Raw genomic sequence first — 15,899 nt, 5'->3', positions numbered from 1 at the left:
CAGAAGCCAAGGAGCCATCCCCAGCGCCCGGGCCATCTTTGCTCCAATGGAGCCTTGGCTGCGGGAGGGGAAGAGAGAGACAGAGAGGAAGGAGAGGGGGAGGGGTGGAGAAGCAGATGGGCGCTTCTCCTGTGTGCCCTGGCCGGGAATCGAACCCGGGACTTCTGCACGCCAGGCCGACGCTCTACCACTGAGCCAACCGGTCAGGGCCCTTACCAGCATTTTTTAAGTGAACTCATTCGTTTTAGTAGAAGTGGTAACTGAGTCATGGTTAGGAGTTGGGAAGACACATGCCAGCCTAGATATTTACTAGTCCTATAAAATGTATTCAATCCAGTGACTCATGTCTTAAATTTATCTTAAAGAAAATCCTCCTGGAATAAAACTATATAACACAGAATATGAATGAGAGGGAACAAGGCGGTCCTCCGGGTTGTTGAGTGAGAGTGAAAGCCACGCCCGACACACACAAAGGACTCAACATGACAGAGCATAATTTATATTCAAAAGCAGGAACTTCACTGTATTTGTGTTTTGGAATAACTCTACTAGCAAAAGAAAACCCAATTTCTTAGAGAGTATTTTAAGAGGATATGTAGTATGTTGTTAAGGAACAGGCTCTGGAGCGGGTCAGCAGCGAGTCTGAATGCTGACTGTCCTCACTGACCGTAGGACCTTACCTACCACCCTGCTTGGTTTCCCGAGTGCTGTTTCTTCCGCTGCACGACGGTACAGTGGGTAAGGAATCTACACGCACCAGAGTTCAGAATACAGTTTGAGTTCAATAAAAATACCTATCATGGTTACTATTATTACTATTATTAAGACTCAATTATTAATACTACTCTTACTCAATTACTCAAGACAGGACTTCATATAAAACAAATTTATTTTCAGGATGGGGACTATAGTAGGATTCACCTATGAATCTCTCTCTTAAAACACTGGTAAACAAACCTGAGTCCTCAAAACTTTTATTTTATTACATAAATTTCCGTGGTTCAAGAGACCATTAAGAAGGAAGACAGCTCTATGTGTTGTCAATATGCATGATGATTAGGTTTATTTAATAAAAACCAATGCTAAATGGCCTTATAAAACTCAATAAATAGGCCATTTCTTTTCTGATATATGCAAAAACAATTTTGAGGCAGACATTTTTCTATATATCAAGACTGATATGGAAATTTTTTCTAACCACCCAGCTGCTACAGTGTTAAATTAATTTTTATCTTAAGTCAGAGATGTAATAGAGAAAGGGTGATTTAATATGCAATCTCATTACATTTGACAGGCTTATTTATAAATGATTTTGCCCCACATTTTGACAAGCATAGTTAATATGTTAATTAGCTTTTAAACAGATAATGAAAGGAAGAGGTTGACATGCTATCATTCTTCACACACCAATGTGGGGAGCACTGTAATTGATACCAAGCTAATAAATATTGTGGCCCCCCAAAAACCACTCTGATCTTGATGAGATAATTCTTTATTAGCTACAGATAGCTTAATCACCTTCTGTTAAAAATTAACCCCTTAAAATAATTCCAAGTGACCTACCGCTTTAGAAAACAAATGCCACTCGAAACCTATTTGTGAATTTCTATAAAGGGGTATAAAACCTATTTGGAGCAATTCCCTCCACAGCTAGAACAGAACTCCCTGATGAGGGCAAAGCTACCCACACAGATAAGCTGCTTTCCACATCTGCACTTCTCCTAACATGGTTTTCAGCACTTGGTAAGCCTTTTTGGTTTAGGAGCTTAAAGATGATGTCCAGTACCTCGAATCTGAAAGAGTTATAAAATCCAAGAATTAAGAGAAGTTACACACGAGACAATATCCAAGTTGATTCCTCTGCTTAAAGCCTCCTTCTCAGAGGGAGACAAAATTATCAAACACTATCTTTCTTGATGAGTGCTCAAATCGTCCCACATATCCATACCCACCACGGGGCTGGGGACCTTGAGCAGCAAATCATAACGCGTGCGCTCAGATTTCCATCACTTGCCAATGTTAATGCTCATGTGTCTTCATTAATATTTCTATTGCCTGTGGCTATTTAAACAGAAAACTGGAAAATGTAACACTGTGTAGGGATCATTAGGTTTTAGTTACTACCCTACTGCCCCAGGATGGCAAATGAACTGTAAAAACAGCCTGCAGCCATTGCCACCTGCCTCCCTGCTATTGTCCATAGGGTAATATTTGCACTTCTCCTTGGTGCAGCTGAGCCATGATTCAATTATCGTCCCATTTCTAGGTCTTCACATAGCCAGCATCAATGTCATTGATTATGCACTGGCCCTGTGAACTCCTCTCTAACTGGAAAAATACATACATTTTACCTGACTTATAAGATAATAACAAAATGGCTTTTAGAAAATGGCTTGGAATTAAATCAGATTCGGAATGACAGGCAGAGAGAGCACAGACATAACTCACATTTTAGGGCTTGGAAATGAAGAGCCAAGAAGCACAGGCAACGGCTCAAACATAACATATCGACTGTTTTTGCCAATGGATAATGGTGCATGCAGACAAAAGGGCATTTGGGGTCTCCTATTTGGTATCAGTTTTCCCCCCTTCCACTTAAATAGCAATCTCTTTCTTATGCTTCATTATGTCTCTGTTTAAAGCACATGGGCAGAAGGCATTCAAGCTTTCTTCCGCAAGAGAACCAACACACGGACACATGCACACATACGAAAGGAAAAATGGGAGCTGGAGCGGCGGGGGGCAGGGACTGGAAATGATCAAGCACCGACATATTAGCAAGTCACAATCCATGTGGCTCTTTGTACTTGAAACAGCACCCTTAAAGGTTTGGGGGAAAAAATCAGCCAATAGTGAATAAAAAGAACAGCTTCTCCCAATAATGAGGGTAGAGTTGTAACTCACCCGCCAACCACTGAGACTAAACTGGCTCCAAGCCACAAATATTTCCAAACTCTGTTCTATCAGCAGAATCCTTAGCTGACCTCACTGAAAGGCAACCCAGAATTTCCATACTCAAAAAACAGAGAAAACCTCTCCAGAACTCAAGAATAAAAGTAATGATTATTTGCATAGCTTACTCTCAACGATAAGTCAGGAAGGAGGAAGGGAATTAGAAAGCTAGTAACTGATATCTTGATGCATTCTTTGACTTTTATTTCCAATTTTTCCCTCAATTACCACTAATGATCAAAATATCTATTTTGACCAAGCCCTTGCCTAATCTTGGGGTGTGGAGGGGGGGGAATCTGTGTAAAAATATTTCTAAAACAAACAAAAAAGCCAGGAAGTGGGATGAATAAAATAGATGAGCTCAGCTCCTCAATGACAGATGGTCCCCTTTATTCTCGGTGTTTTGGAATGTACATTACAATGGCATTAGATTTATTGTAAGGCGTTACAAAATTTACGCCGATGGCTCATAGGCTGTTTGATGACGCAGATCCTTTTATAACTCTATTGAAAGCTACAGATCCACACCCCGTAAAATAAATTGTCCATGTGTACAATACTGAATAGAACTTCAGGGGTTTCAAAGATCCCGAAACCCCATTCCGAGGGGATTTTCTAGAACCTAAATTAAGAAAATCTACACTGTGCCCTACATCACAAGGAGCTTATTTTCTCACCATAAAATATTTGAATCAAAAACATCAGGGAAGAAGCCAGACTTTATCCTAGCCTAAGTTACTAAAAGCCAAGATAACTGAGGGCAAAACTGTGAAGTAAGTACATGGCAGGAAGATAAACAACACGTGCTCAAATTTTATTGAGGACATAAACATTATATGAACATGTAACTGAATTCTGTAAACAGTCATTCATGGAAGATGACTCCTGCTATAAAATAACCATGTACTATGTAAATTTTTTTGCTTTAAACACATTTGTAAATCTAGAAAGAGATTTTTCTATTAATAAAAGACATTTTCAACAGTATCTAGTAAGCCTTTTCTGAGTGCTAAAAATTATTCCCTTATTTGATTTTTGATTCAAATCCCAGTGGACTGGAAACTCATTGTATTTTATCATTAATAATAATTATGCATTAAATCTCATCAGTCTTTGGGCCTCCTATTATGATAGATTTTTAAGTTTTGTTATACCATCGTATGACACTGTGATTCTATTGAAATTAAACTTATTGTGATCCTTTAAAAGAGTAGCTTTATTTCATTTTGGATAATGGGTATCAATAGTTTTCAGAAGTAGACTGCACTAAATTTAATGCCTGACAGTTACACCAAAAATTTCAGAACACTTATCTGAGCTTTGTTGTAAATTTAAACATGTTTGCTATTTGAAGATATGAATATATGTCCTTGTTATAAAATAAAACCACAAAGTAAGACCTTTAGGGAGAAAAATCACCATACTGACAGAAAAATATCTCTGCCCCTGCCCATCAAGAATCACTACTGGACCCCATCTGCAAGGCAGCCTCTGATTAGGGAATATTCTCAATCATGTCTTTAAAAAAATCCAGCATCACTGCCACACACAGGCAAATACTCCTCCACCATTAATCTTCATTCAAACTATTAGGATGTTTGTCTAGGCTTGGCCCAGACCAAGCACTAGAGATAGATTAGCTAGAGAAAAGCTTCCATTTCTCACCACATGTCAAGGCAGGTGGAATATTCTGTTGAACCCAGGAGGACATCTGGAGGTCTGTACCATAAGGTAACCACTTCATTGGAGTATGTGTGGCTAGGGACCGACTTTGCTCTTGCAAGACCTGCGGGTTACAGGAGACATAAAGAAGTTAAATAGGCGTTATTGGAACAAGGGAATTCAAGTTTGAACATTCAGTTTTAAAAGGTCAAATGTAGCATTGTAATACAGAATCATGAATTTAATGTCAAGGTTACAGGAGAGGTCTACCTGTTTCAGACACATGCTAATGATTCATTTATATTCCTAATAAAGCATCATGAATCTAATAAAATCCCAGGAAAGTAAACAAATGATTCATCAACAATCAGAAATCTTATGGACTTTCCAAAGAATGTTTCATGGAGCTCTAGTTCTGAAACATATAAATAATATCATTAGAAAGCCTTCCAAGTTCAAATAATTGTTAGAAAAGATGGCTTAAAAAGTTAAACAGGACTCCATACAGTGAGACTTCTCAGAGCCCTTCAGTTTCTTCAAGTGCATTTGGAATCTGAAGGAAGCGGGAATGACAGTTTTCTCAAAGGATGTTTACCAAACTTCGGTTTCAGCATTCTGTCAAACATTCACTAGGAAATGCTATTCAGGAAGCCCATCTGAAAACTACTTCAGTAAATAATTACAAAGAAATAGTGAAGTAAATTATACTGCTTTCGAAAAAGTTTTTTAAAACTGGAAAACTAGTCACAATAATAGGTTAAGTGATAATGTACATGCAGCCTGACTTCAGAACCGCAAATACTTATGCAGAGAAAAAAGAATGACCGAAAATACATGTTTCCAAGTTTTCTACAATGACTATGATTCCTTTAAAAATCAAAAAATCTGAAGATATTATTTTTAAAAGAAAAACATCTGCTTTCCAGCTGAGTGTGTTCATTAGTGACAAGTGAAAAGTATTACTTACACTGTGATGCTCAAAGCACACATTACATTTTTATAATATTTAACCATAACAAATTCATTTTCATGTTCTACATATTTAAATTTTTATGTAGTACTTAGAAACATGACTTTTTTTCTACTTGTTAAACACTTGCTATACCCTTTAGTATACTCCATGTAAATGTTAAAATTAATAGGATAGCTGGTAAGATGAAGAATTTCTAATTAATTGAGCTGTGGTTACAGTAACTGAATTTTTCTACAATGCAGATTTTGTAATACAATGTTCTATTATAAATTCTTTAATGCTTATAAGTATTTTATATTAAAACGTATAGATTATAAACATGCATACACATATGTAGTCCCCATCTTTTTTGCACATAGAGTAATTATTATTATTATTATTATTATTATTAGTGAGATGGAGAGAGGGACAGATAGGGACAGACAGAAAGGGAGAGAGTTGAGAAGCATCAATTCTTTGTTGCAGCATCTCAGTTGTTCTTTGATTGCTTTCTCATATGTGCCTTGACTGGGGGGCTCCAGCTGAGCCAGTGACCCCTTGCTCAAGCCAGTGACCTTTGGCTTCAAGCCAGCAAACTTTGAAGCTAGCGACCCTGGGGTCATATCTATGATCCCATGCTCAAGCCAGTGACCTTATGCTCAAGCTGGTGAGCCTGCACTCCGGCCAGCAACCTTGGTGTTTTGAACATGGGTCCTCAGCATCCCAGGCTGATGTACTATCCATTTCACCACCACCTGGTCAGGCTAGAGTAATTACTATTATTATTTTTTTGTATTTTTCTGAAGTGAAAAGCAAGGAGGCAGAGAGACACTCCCGCATGCACCCAACCAGAATCCACTACCCAACAAGCCCACTAGGTGGCGATGCTCTGCCCATCTGGGCCGTTGCTCCATTGCAATCAGAGCCATCCTAGCGTCTCAGCCATGGAGCCATCCTCAGCACCCGGGCCAACTTTGCTCCAATGGAGCCTTGGCTGCAGGAGGGAAAGAGAGATAGAAAGAAAGAAGAAGGGTGGAGAAGCAGATGGGCGCTTCTCCTGGGTGCCCTGACCGGGGATCAAACCTGGGACTTCCACACGCTGGGCCCACGCTCTACCACTGAGCCAACTGGCCAGGACCTAGAATAATTATTTTTTTTAATAACAGATTTCTAAAACAACCTCTACTTCTTTTCTTTCCCTTTTTAATTTATAGTAATTAGACATTTACATATCTTCTAAAATGATCGCCCTGATGAGTCTGGTACCCATGTGACACTATGCATCATTATTACACTATTACTGGCTATATTCTCCATATTGTACTTTACATCCCTGGGACTTTTTATAACTGGCAATTTGCACTTCTTAATCCCTTTCACCTTTCTCTGCCAGGTTTTTTCCTACCTCAACTCAGGCAAAACTGAACAACTGATAGGCCAATCAGGGTCGTAGTGTTTCCATAATTTAGTAACTCCATCAAAAGGTTTAGTTCCTCCAAAGAGCATGTTTCTATACAGAGACCAAAGAACTAAGCACCAGTCCTGAAACTGGTTCTGACTAGTTCCATATGCTATTGTCAAATCAAATGGGATGTCAGAAACATTCAGACCAGATTCCCTTGGTTTTTCTGAGGCCCTGTTGACAGAAAGTGAGGTCAGAGGGATAGGAGAATGAAAACATCTAATATTTTCTTTGACAGCTCCGAAAACCAGGCTGGTTATAGAAAATTATGATATTCCCAGTTTTAAAGGGAGAACATGACCTCAAAATAACTTAGAAACAGTATAAATCTAAATAATTATATGTGATTCCAGGTCAATTATATTCACTCTAAGTTTAAAAAACTGGTTAAATATGGTTGAAAAATATAAATAAAAGAGGTTTTGTCTACATTATCTGCCCCTTTCCCACATGTTTACGTCAAGAAGTGCCCAAATTCCATTCATGTGGGCCACAGAACTTCCTAAATTAAAAGTGAAAATGAGGTTTCCAAATCTAATCCTTCAATGTATTAAGACAGTTTCTTAAAATAATTTGCATGTAAAGGTATTTACTGAAGGATGGTATAGTTTTATGATACAGTCTTCTGCATTGCTTGAGGAAACTCATTGTTGCACTTTAATAAAATCAATTAAAACAGCTTCTCGTGGAAAGCGTCCTGTATATTGATAAAAAAAAAAGGCTTTCACCCTACTAATATTTCTGTTCAGTTAAAAAAATAAATAAATCCTAAAACTTTTCAAGGAGGCAGCAAATTACTGCAACAATGACTCAAAAAAAGATAAAAAAGAAAAAAGAGTATACTTTGAAGTAGTAACATAGAGCTGTACTTTACATAAATATTTTTGTAAAGATATTGCTATGTATTTATACAGCTCATGCATCAGAACATGCTTACTCATGCAAAATTTATTAGACTGCATCCTCCAGCTGAAGGGAAACCATAGGACAGGATTAATTAGCACAGCATGGGTGAAAGCTTGCTTTCTCTGTTCCTTGTCAGTTGCTATGGTTACACTACAGGAAGAGAGCCACACTACCTTTTAAAAAGGATGAAGTTCATGGGTTATTATCAAAACTTCTTGCATTAATGTTTAGTGTGAATTAAAAGTCAAAAAGCAAAGTGAAATGCTAACCAGATGAGCACAGGTTACTGGCACGCTGCTGCTTTGGCTCAGTGTGTGGGTGTGAACAGGGTCATGTTGCAATAGGCATCTAAAGTGGCTTGCGTAACAATTCAGGGTATCCAACTTTAAGATGTTACTGTTTCTAACTAATCAAAAACACTAAAATAGAATTGTTGAGTTTTATATAATTGACCTCTTATCAAATGAAGGAATTACTTTTCATCTATCTCTCAGAGGATTACCCAACATCTGCTGCCACCCTGAGCCTGGTTCTACCCTCTTGAAGAACACAGAATAAATCACATGGCAGTGATTCCAACATTTGCCCTAAGCTGACTAGTCATTCAGCAGCAACCAGTGGAGACTCTCCAGACCTTATTTTAATAGTTTTTTCAGCTACAGTGGACACTGTTGAGCACTCCTCTTCTCTTTAGTCTACTTCCTGACTTCTCGGATACAGAAGAGTTAACAGGAGTGACTTGGTCTCCTTCTGGGATCTTCTCCTACATGCTGGTATGTTCTAGGGTTATGTATTCAAATCAGGGCTTTCTCAAATGTATATACTGACGGTAACTGTGGCTAATGCCATGTTTTAACTGTTGTGGATAGGTGATTTCTCACAAGTTTTTACCTCTAGTTTCTACTTGTCCATGGGCTTTAGATCTGGGTCTAATCCAATTCCTCAGCAGACACAGGTACAAGGATGTTCTGCAGGCACTCAACAAAACCCAATCACAAGTCCTTACAGCCATCTCCATTGGTTTAATTTTGTTTATTTTTATTTGTGTTTTTCCAAAGTGAGAAGTGGGGGACAGCAGAAAAACAAACAGATTCCTGCATGCGCCCAAATGGGATCCACCCGGCATGCCCACCAGAGGGTGATGCTCTGCCCATCTGGGGCGTTGCTCTGCTGCAACCAGAGCCATTCTAGTGCCTGAGGCAGAGGCCATGGAGCCGTCCTCAGCATCCAGGCCAACTTTGCTCCAATGGAGCCTTGGCTGCGGGAGGGGAAGAGAGAGATAGAGAGAAAGGAGGGGGAGGAGGGTGAAGAAGTAGATGGGCGCTTTCTCCTGTGTGCCCTGGCCAGGAATTGAACCCAGGACTTCCACACACTGGGCCAATGCTCTACTGCTGAGCCAACCAGCCAGGGCCCCATGTCCATTGTTAACACAGGGACTATGCCATGAGTCCAAGAGTAAATGCAGTTTGCTAGGAAACTATTTTAGGTCCCCAAAATAATAAAAGTTATTTTGGCTGTACACAGATATATGATACATTAGATTTTATATCCCATGCATATCTAATCATTCTTTCAAATTCCAATGCACCTTTTTTGCAGGTGGTAAAATTGCTTGGAGGCTTTGAGCAATCTCTCAAACTCTATGGAGACAATCACTAAACTTAGAATAGGGGCTCAAGAATAACAATGCCCATGTTTCTGCTTTGACTAAGGGATTGGAAAAGAACTGGCAACATTGACTTGTTTCTTTCTAATTAAGTGGAATAAAGGCATAAGCTAAATGAACTTGTAAAAGTTAACTAAAATAAGATATAAAGGAGCATCTTCAGTCTTTCCATAGGATGGCCCCCTGTTTTGTGCTTGTCAGTGGTTTTGTTCTTTTATTAGAGCAGCTCCCACACCTCTCTCTCAACATACCTCATTCCCCAAACTAAACAGTCAGAAAAAGAGGGTTGCATTCTTAGTTAAACACAAAATCAATATGTCCAGGCCAGGGGCTCTGCTTTTCAAACAAGAATCCAAACAGCCATGAATTATTAGGGTAATGATTTACCACCTGGCACTGAGACTACAAAGGGAGAGACTTCTCTACTCCATGCGTCGCTCCCTGGAGAAGGGCAGAAGAAGCTTTTGTATTTCTTCCCCACTCCACAGTCCTGGGAACTAGCCAGGAATTTCTTTTTTCATACCAATTTTTAATAGAGTTCTCTCCCTCCTACAAAATTCAGTATCTTAGGCTGTGCTAAAGCTGTTTGAAAAGCCTTTATTGCTGCTTTTGGAGTGTATCAATAAACCACCACCAAACCTAACAAAACAAAAAAACACTTTTCTTTCTGATGTTTTCCTGAGGTCTGACTTTAACCTCTTTCCAACTTGCACTTGACAAGTTTTCTTGGATGATCTTATTTAACCCTGTGGCTCTAGTTGCTATCTACACGCTGATGATCTCAAATACAGTATCTCTAGAATTAATTAATCTTCTTCTCAATCTGTACATTTCTACCTAAAACCCAGCCACTTAGATGTTCCATGGCCATCTCACACACTTCTCCTGTCCAGAGCGCCCCAGCAGCACCACCCTCTCCAGTACTCTGTAATCACCACCGACCGCCGCCATTGGCCCATTCAGCAAAGCCAGAAGTCCTGTCTCATTATAGGCTCCTCCACTTACAAAATTACAAATGCCAACGGATTTTAATTTATAATTTCCCTCTTTCCTCATCATCTCTTACTAGATTGTTAAACTAGCCTCATGTCTGTCCATGGCAAATAGTTATCAATTTCAAAATACATTCTAGACAATAAATCATCTACATTTGTTGAAAATTAAAGTTTAATTAGAACACTCTTTAATGTGAATAATAAATAAAAAGACTTAAAGTGCAGTCTTCCCCGATAAGCAGTAAGGAAGTTGGATATAATCCAACCCCCCTGCCTCCTCTTTGTCGTCACTTGGAAGCAGGGAATGTGGGCATTTCAGGGACAGCTGGTCAATGAAAAGCACGGTATGAACTGTGTGTGTCCACCTATACATAGTTTTCTTTTTCAATAACTACTATAAATATATTTTTCTTATGATTTTTCTTAATAACACTTTATTTTCTCTCTAGCTTACTTCATTGTAAGATTATCTACACAGGCAAAGGTAGGTTTGCAGTTGTGAGTATGTGAAACACAGTTTATTCTCATATAATTGATTAATTACTGTATTTTTCCACACAAACAAGTGCAAACCTACTTTTGCCCCCATCCTGTGTACACACACACACACACACACACAATCATACAAAATATGTTACCTGACTACTTACATTACGAGTAAAGCTTCCAGTCAACAGTAAACTATCAGTAGTTAGTAAGTGTTTGAAGAGTCCTAAGTTATACACAGACTTTCTACTGTGTGAGGGGGTCAGTGCCCCCAGCCCCAAACTGTTCAAGAGTCAACTCTATATTTAACAACATGGTCTAATTGAAAGTGAAAAAATTTCTTTTGAGATTATAATTAGGTTTTTTTCTTTACTATAAATAAAACAGTGTTTGTTTTTTCTCTCCAGACTTCTTCTCTATCAGAAGCTACTCTCACAGGATAACAAAACCCCTTAAAAATGTTTTGATTGGCAAGGCTCAGAGTCTTTCAATTAAATAAGGCAAAGTTTTAAAAATCAATTCCAATAAAATAAAATTAAGTCCAGGAAACATTTAAACATGGTAAGACAATATTCTATTTTGCTCTGATTTTATCTGATCATCTGTGAGTTTTTTAAATTAATAAATTATGCCTAATTTCTGGCTATCATAAAGGGCACAGATTTTTTTAAATCTTTTTTCATTTTCAATAACAGAAATGATAACAACATCTCAATGCAGACATTCTAAATAAGAAAAATATTCAATTAATTAAATTTCATATATAGGAAATTTTTATTTTTTCTATTTTGTATAGAAGATAAAAACAATATAATTCTCTGGTAAGTATTGCTTTAAATTAAACTAACAGATATAATAGAGACAATTGGTTAAATTTTTTGGCTGAATATTACATAAGGAATATGCTGTTTTTTGTCAGAGCATTAGGCTACATATTAGAAGACTTGTGATAGAAAAAACTAAATTCCTGACAGGGGTTAGACACCTGTTAGTTGTGCCTCCTTATGAAGTCACTTAACTTCTCTTGCTTATGTTATGCGTATAACAGGGCTGAGACCAAAGTCAGCAACCTCTGGCCTGTAAGCCACCAACTTATCTTTGTAAATGAATTTTGCTTGAACACAGCTCACAAATTGTCTGTGGCTGCATTTGTACTAATCAGTAGAGTTTAGAAGCTGACATACCCATAATGCTACAATAAATAGTATCTGGCCCTTTAAAAAAAAGTGTGCTGACCCACAGGTCAGACCGAGGAAACTTCAGAGCCCATCCAATTACCAGCATATCTCATTGTATTGCACTTTGCAGATACTGCGTTTTGTGCGAATTGAAGGTCTGTGGCAACACTGCATGGAGCACGTCTAGTCACATGACTTTCAACAGCATTTGCTCACTTCATGACTCTGTGTCACATTTTGGTAATTCTCACAATGCTTCAAACTTTTCCATCATTACTGTAATGTATGTCTTATGGTGGTCCATGATAAGTTATTTTTTATGTTACTGTTACTTTTGTAATTATTTGGGGGCACTACAAACCTCACCCACATAGCGAAGTTAACTGTTAATGTTGTGTGTGTTCTGACTACTCCATAGACCACTATTTCTTTATCTCTCTCCTTTCCCTGCGGGCTCCCTATTCCCTGAGATAGAACAATATTGAAATCAGGCCAATCAATAGTCCTAAAATAACCTCTAAGTGTTCAAGTGAAAGAAAGAGTCACATGCCTCTCACTTCAAATCAAATGTGAGATCTAATTAAGTTCAGCGAGGAAGGCATGTCAAAAGCTGAGCCAGGCTACAAGCGAGGCCTCTTGTTCCAAACAGTTAGCCAAGTTGTATATGCAAAAGTTCTTGAAGGAAATTAAAAGTGCTACTTCAGTGAACATATGAGTGATAAGAAAGCAAAGCAGCCTTATTGGAGAACATTTTTAGTGGTCTGGAAGGAAGATCAAACCAGCCACAACATTCTCTTAAGCCAAAGCCTAATTCAGAACAAGGCTCTAACTCTCTTCAGTTCTAGGAAGGCTGAGAGAGGTGAGAAAGCTACAGAAGAAAAGTGTGAAGCCAGCAGAAGTTGGTTCATGAGGCTTAAGAAAAGAGCTGTCTTCATAACAGATAAGTGCAAGGTGAAGTAGCAAGTGCTGATGGAGAAGCTGCAGCAAGTTATCCACAAGATCCAACTAAAAACAGAGTTTCAATGTAGACAAAACAGCCCCATATGGGAAGAAGGTGCCATCTAGGATTTTCATAGCTAGAGAGAAGTTAAGGCTTGGCTTCAAAGCTTCATAGGACAGGTTGACTGCCTTACTAGGGGTTAATACAACTGATGATTTTAATGTGAAGCCAATATTCACATACCATCCCAAAAATCCTAGGGTCCTTAAGGATTATATTAAATCTACTCTGTGCTCCATAAATGGAACAACAAAATCTGAATAAGAGCACATCTCTTTTTATTTTTTTACAGAGACAGAGAGAAAGTCAGAGAGAAGGATAGATAGGGACAGACAGGAATGGAGAGAGATGAGAAGCATTAATCATTAGCTTTTCATTGCAACACCTCAGTTATTCATTGATTGCTTTCTCATATGTGCCTTGTCCGTGGGCCTTTAGCAGAGCGAGTAACCCCTTGCTTGAGCCAGTGACCTTGGGTCCAAGCTGGTGAGCTTTGCTCAAACCAGATGAGCCCGCGCTCTAGCTGAAGACCTCGGGGTCTCGAACCTGGGTCCTCCGCATCCCAGTCTGATGCTCTATCCCAGGGGTCCCCAAACTACGGCCTGCGGGCCACATGCGGCCCCCTGAGGCCATTTATCCGATCCCGCCGCACTTCTAGAAGGGGCACCTCTTTCATTGGTGGTCAGTGAGAGGAGCATAGTTCCCATTGAAATACTGGTTAGTTTGTTGATTTAAATTTACTTGTTCTTTATTTTAAATATTGTATTTGTTCCCGTTTTGTTTTTTTACTTTAAAATAAGATATGTGCAGTGTACATAGGGATTTGTTCATAGTTTTTTTTTATAGTCTGGCCCTCCAACGGTCTGAAGGACAGTGAACTGGCCCCCTGTGTAAAAAGTTTGGGGACCCCTGCTCTATCCACTGCACCACCACCTGGTCAGGTGAGAGCCCATCTCTTTACAACATGGTTTATTGATGCTTTAAGCCCACTGTTTACATCTACTTCTCAGAAAAACAATTCCTTTCAAGCTATTACTGCTCATTGACTAGGTACCTGGTTACTCGAGAGCTCTGATGAAGATGTAAAACAAGATTAATGTTGTTGCCTGACCTATGGCGGCGCAATGGATAAAGCGTTGACCTGGAAATGCTGAGGTCGCCGGTTCAAAACCCTGGGCTTGCCTGCCTGGTCAAGGCACATATGGGAGTCGATGCTTCCAGCTCCTCCCCCCCTTCTCTCTCTCTGTCTCTCCTCTCTCTCTGTCTCTGTCTCTCCCTCTCCTCTCTAAAATGAATAAATAAATTAAAAAAAAAATTTAAAAAAAAAAAAAAAGATTAATGTTGTTTTCATGTCTGTTACCACAACATCCATTTTGTAGCTTTTAGATCAAAGAAGTAATTCAATTTTCAAGTTTTATTTAAGAAATACATTTTGTAATGTTAGTTGCCATATATAGTGATTCCTCTAATGCAGGGGTCTCAAACTCAACTCAGCATGTGGGCCGCAGAGCAAGATCACAGCCGTTCGGCGGGCCGCACTAGGTCTACAAAAAGCAACTGTTACGCAACACTTCTCAGTGTCACAAAACGACCAGAAACTGTAGTTTGTGGATTAGTCTGCGGGCTGCAAAAAATTGTTCGGCGGGCGGGCCGCGAGTTTGAGACCTCTGCTCTAATGGATCTGGTAAAAGTAAATTGAAAACTTTCTGGAAAGAATTCACCATTAGATGTCATTAAGAACATTCATGATTCATGGGAAGAGGTAAAATATGAATATTAACATTCCAACCCTCACGAATGACTATGAGGGCTTTAAGACTGTAGTCAACGGAGGGAGTAACTGCAGATGTGGTAGAAACAGTAGTAGAACTAGAATTAGAAGTGGGGCCTGAAGATGTGACTGAAATGATGCAATCTCGTGATACAATGTGAATGAATGAAGTGTTATTTCCTATGTATGAGTGAGAAAAGTTGTTTTCTTGAGATGGAATCTACTACTGGAGAAGATGCTATGAAGATTGTTGAAATGAAACCAAAGTATTTAGAATATTACATGAACTTAGTTGATAAAGCCACAGCAGGGTTTTATAGCATTGACTCTAATACTGAAAGAAGTCCTACTGTGGGTCAAATGTTATCAAACAGCATTGCACACTGCAGAGAAATTATGAGAGAAGAGTCCATTGAGGCAGCAGCCTTCATGGTCACCTTACTGTAAGACAGTGCCACAGCCACCCCAGCCTTCAGCCACCACCATCTGACCAGTCAGCAGCCAGCGACATCGAGGCAAGACCCTCCGGCAGCAAAAAGACTGCACTCACTGACGCTCAGACAACAGTTAGCATAGACTGCACTCACTGACACTCAGACAACAGTAGCATAGACTGCACTCACTGACGCTCAGACAACAGTAGCATAGACTGCACTCACTGACGCTCAGACAACAGTTAGCATAGACTGCACTCACTGACACTCAGACAACAGTAGCATAGACTGCACTCACTAATGCTCAGACAACAGTTAGCATAGACTGCACTCACTGACGCTCAGAAAACAGTAGCATAGACTGCACTCACTGACACTCAGACAACAGTAGCATAGACTGCACTCACTGACGCTCACGCAACAGTAGCATAGACT

General features: G+C 39.2%; 1 protein-coding gene across 5 annotated transcripts in view; it reads right to left on the bottom strand.

The window, feature by feature from the left end:
• The window catches only part of CDK14 (cyclin dependent kinase 14), a 635,411-nt gene that overhangs the window by 242,682 nt on the left and 376,830 nt on the right, over positions 1-15,899 (bottom strand). For all 5 annotated transcript variants that reach the window (XM_066239829.1, XM_066239828.1, XM_066239831.1 and 2 more), the window contains one exon: positions 4,618-4,738. In XM_066239829.1, coding sequence (XP_066095926.1) covers positions 4,618-4,738 — 121 coding nt within the window. The remainder of the gene's footprint in view (positions 1-4,617; positions 4,739-15,899) is intronic.

This window comes from Saccopteryx bilineata, chromosome 7 (assembly GCF_036850765.1).
Source record: "Saccopteryx bilineata isolate mSacBil1 chromosome 7, mSacBil1_pri_phased_curated, whole genome shotgun sequence".
Classification (NCBI taxonomy): Eukaryota; Metazoa; Chordata; class Mammalia; order Chiroptera; family Emballonuridae; genus Saccopteryx; species Saccopteryx bilineata.
This window is presented reverse-complemented; position numbering and strand designations above follow the sequence as displayed.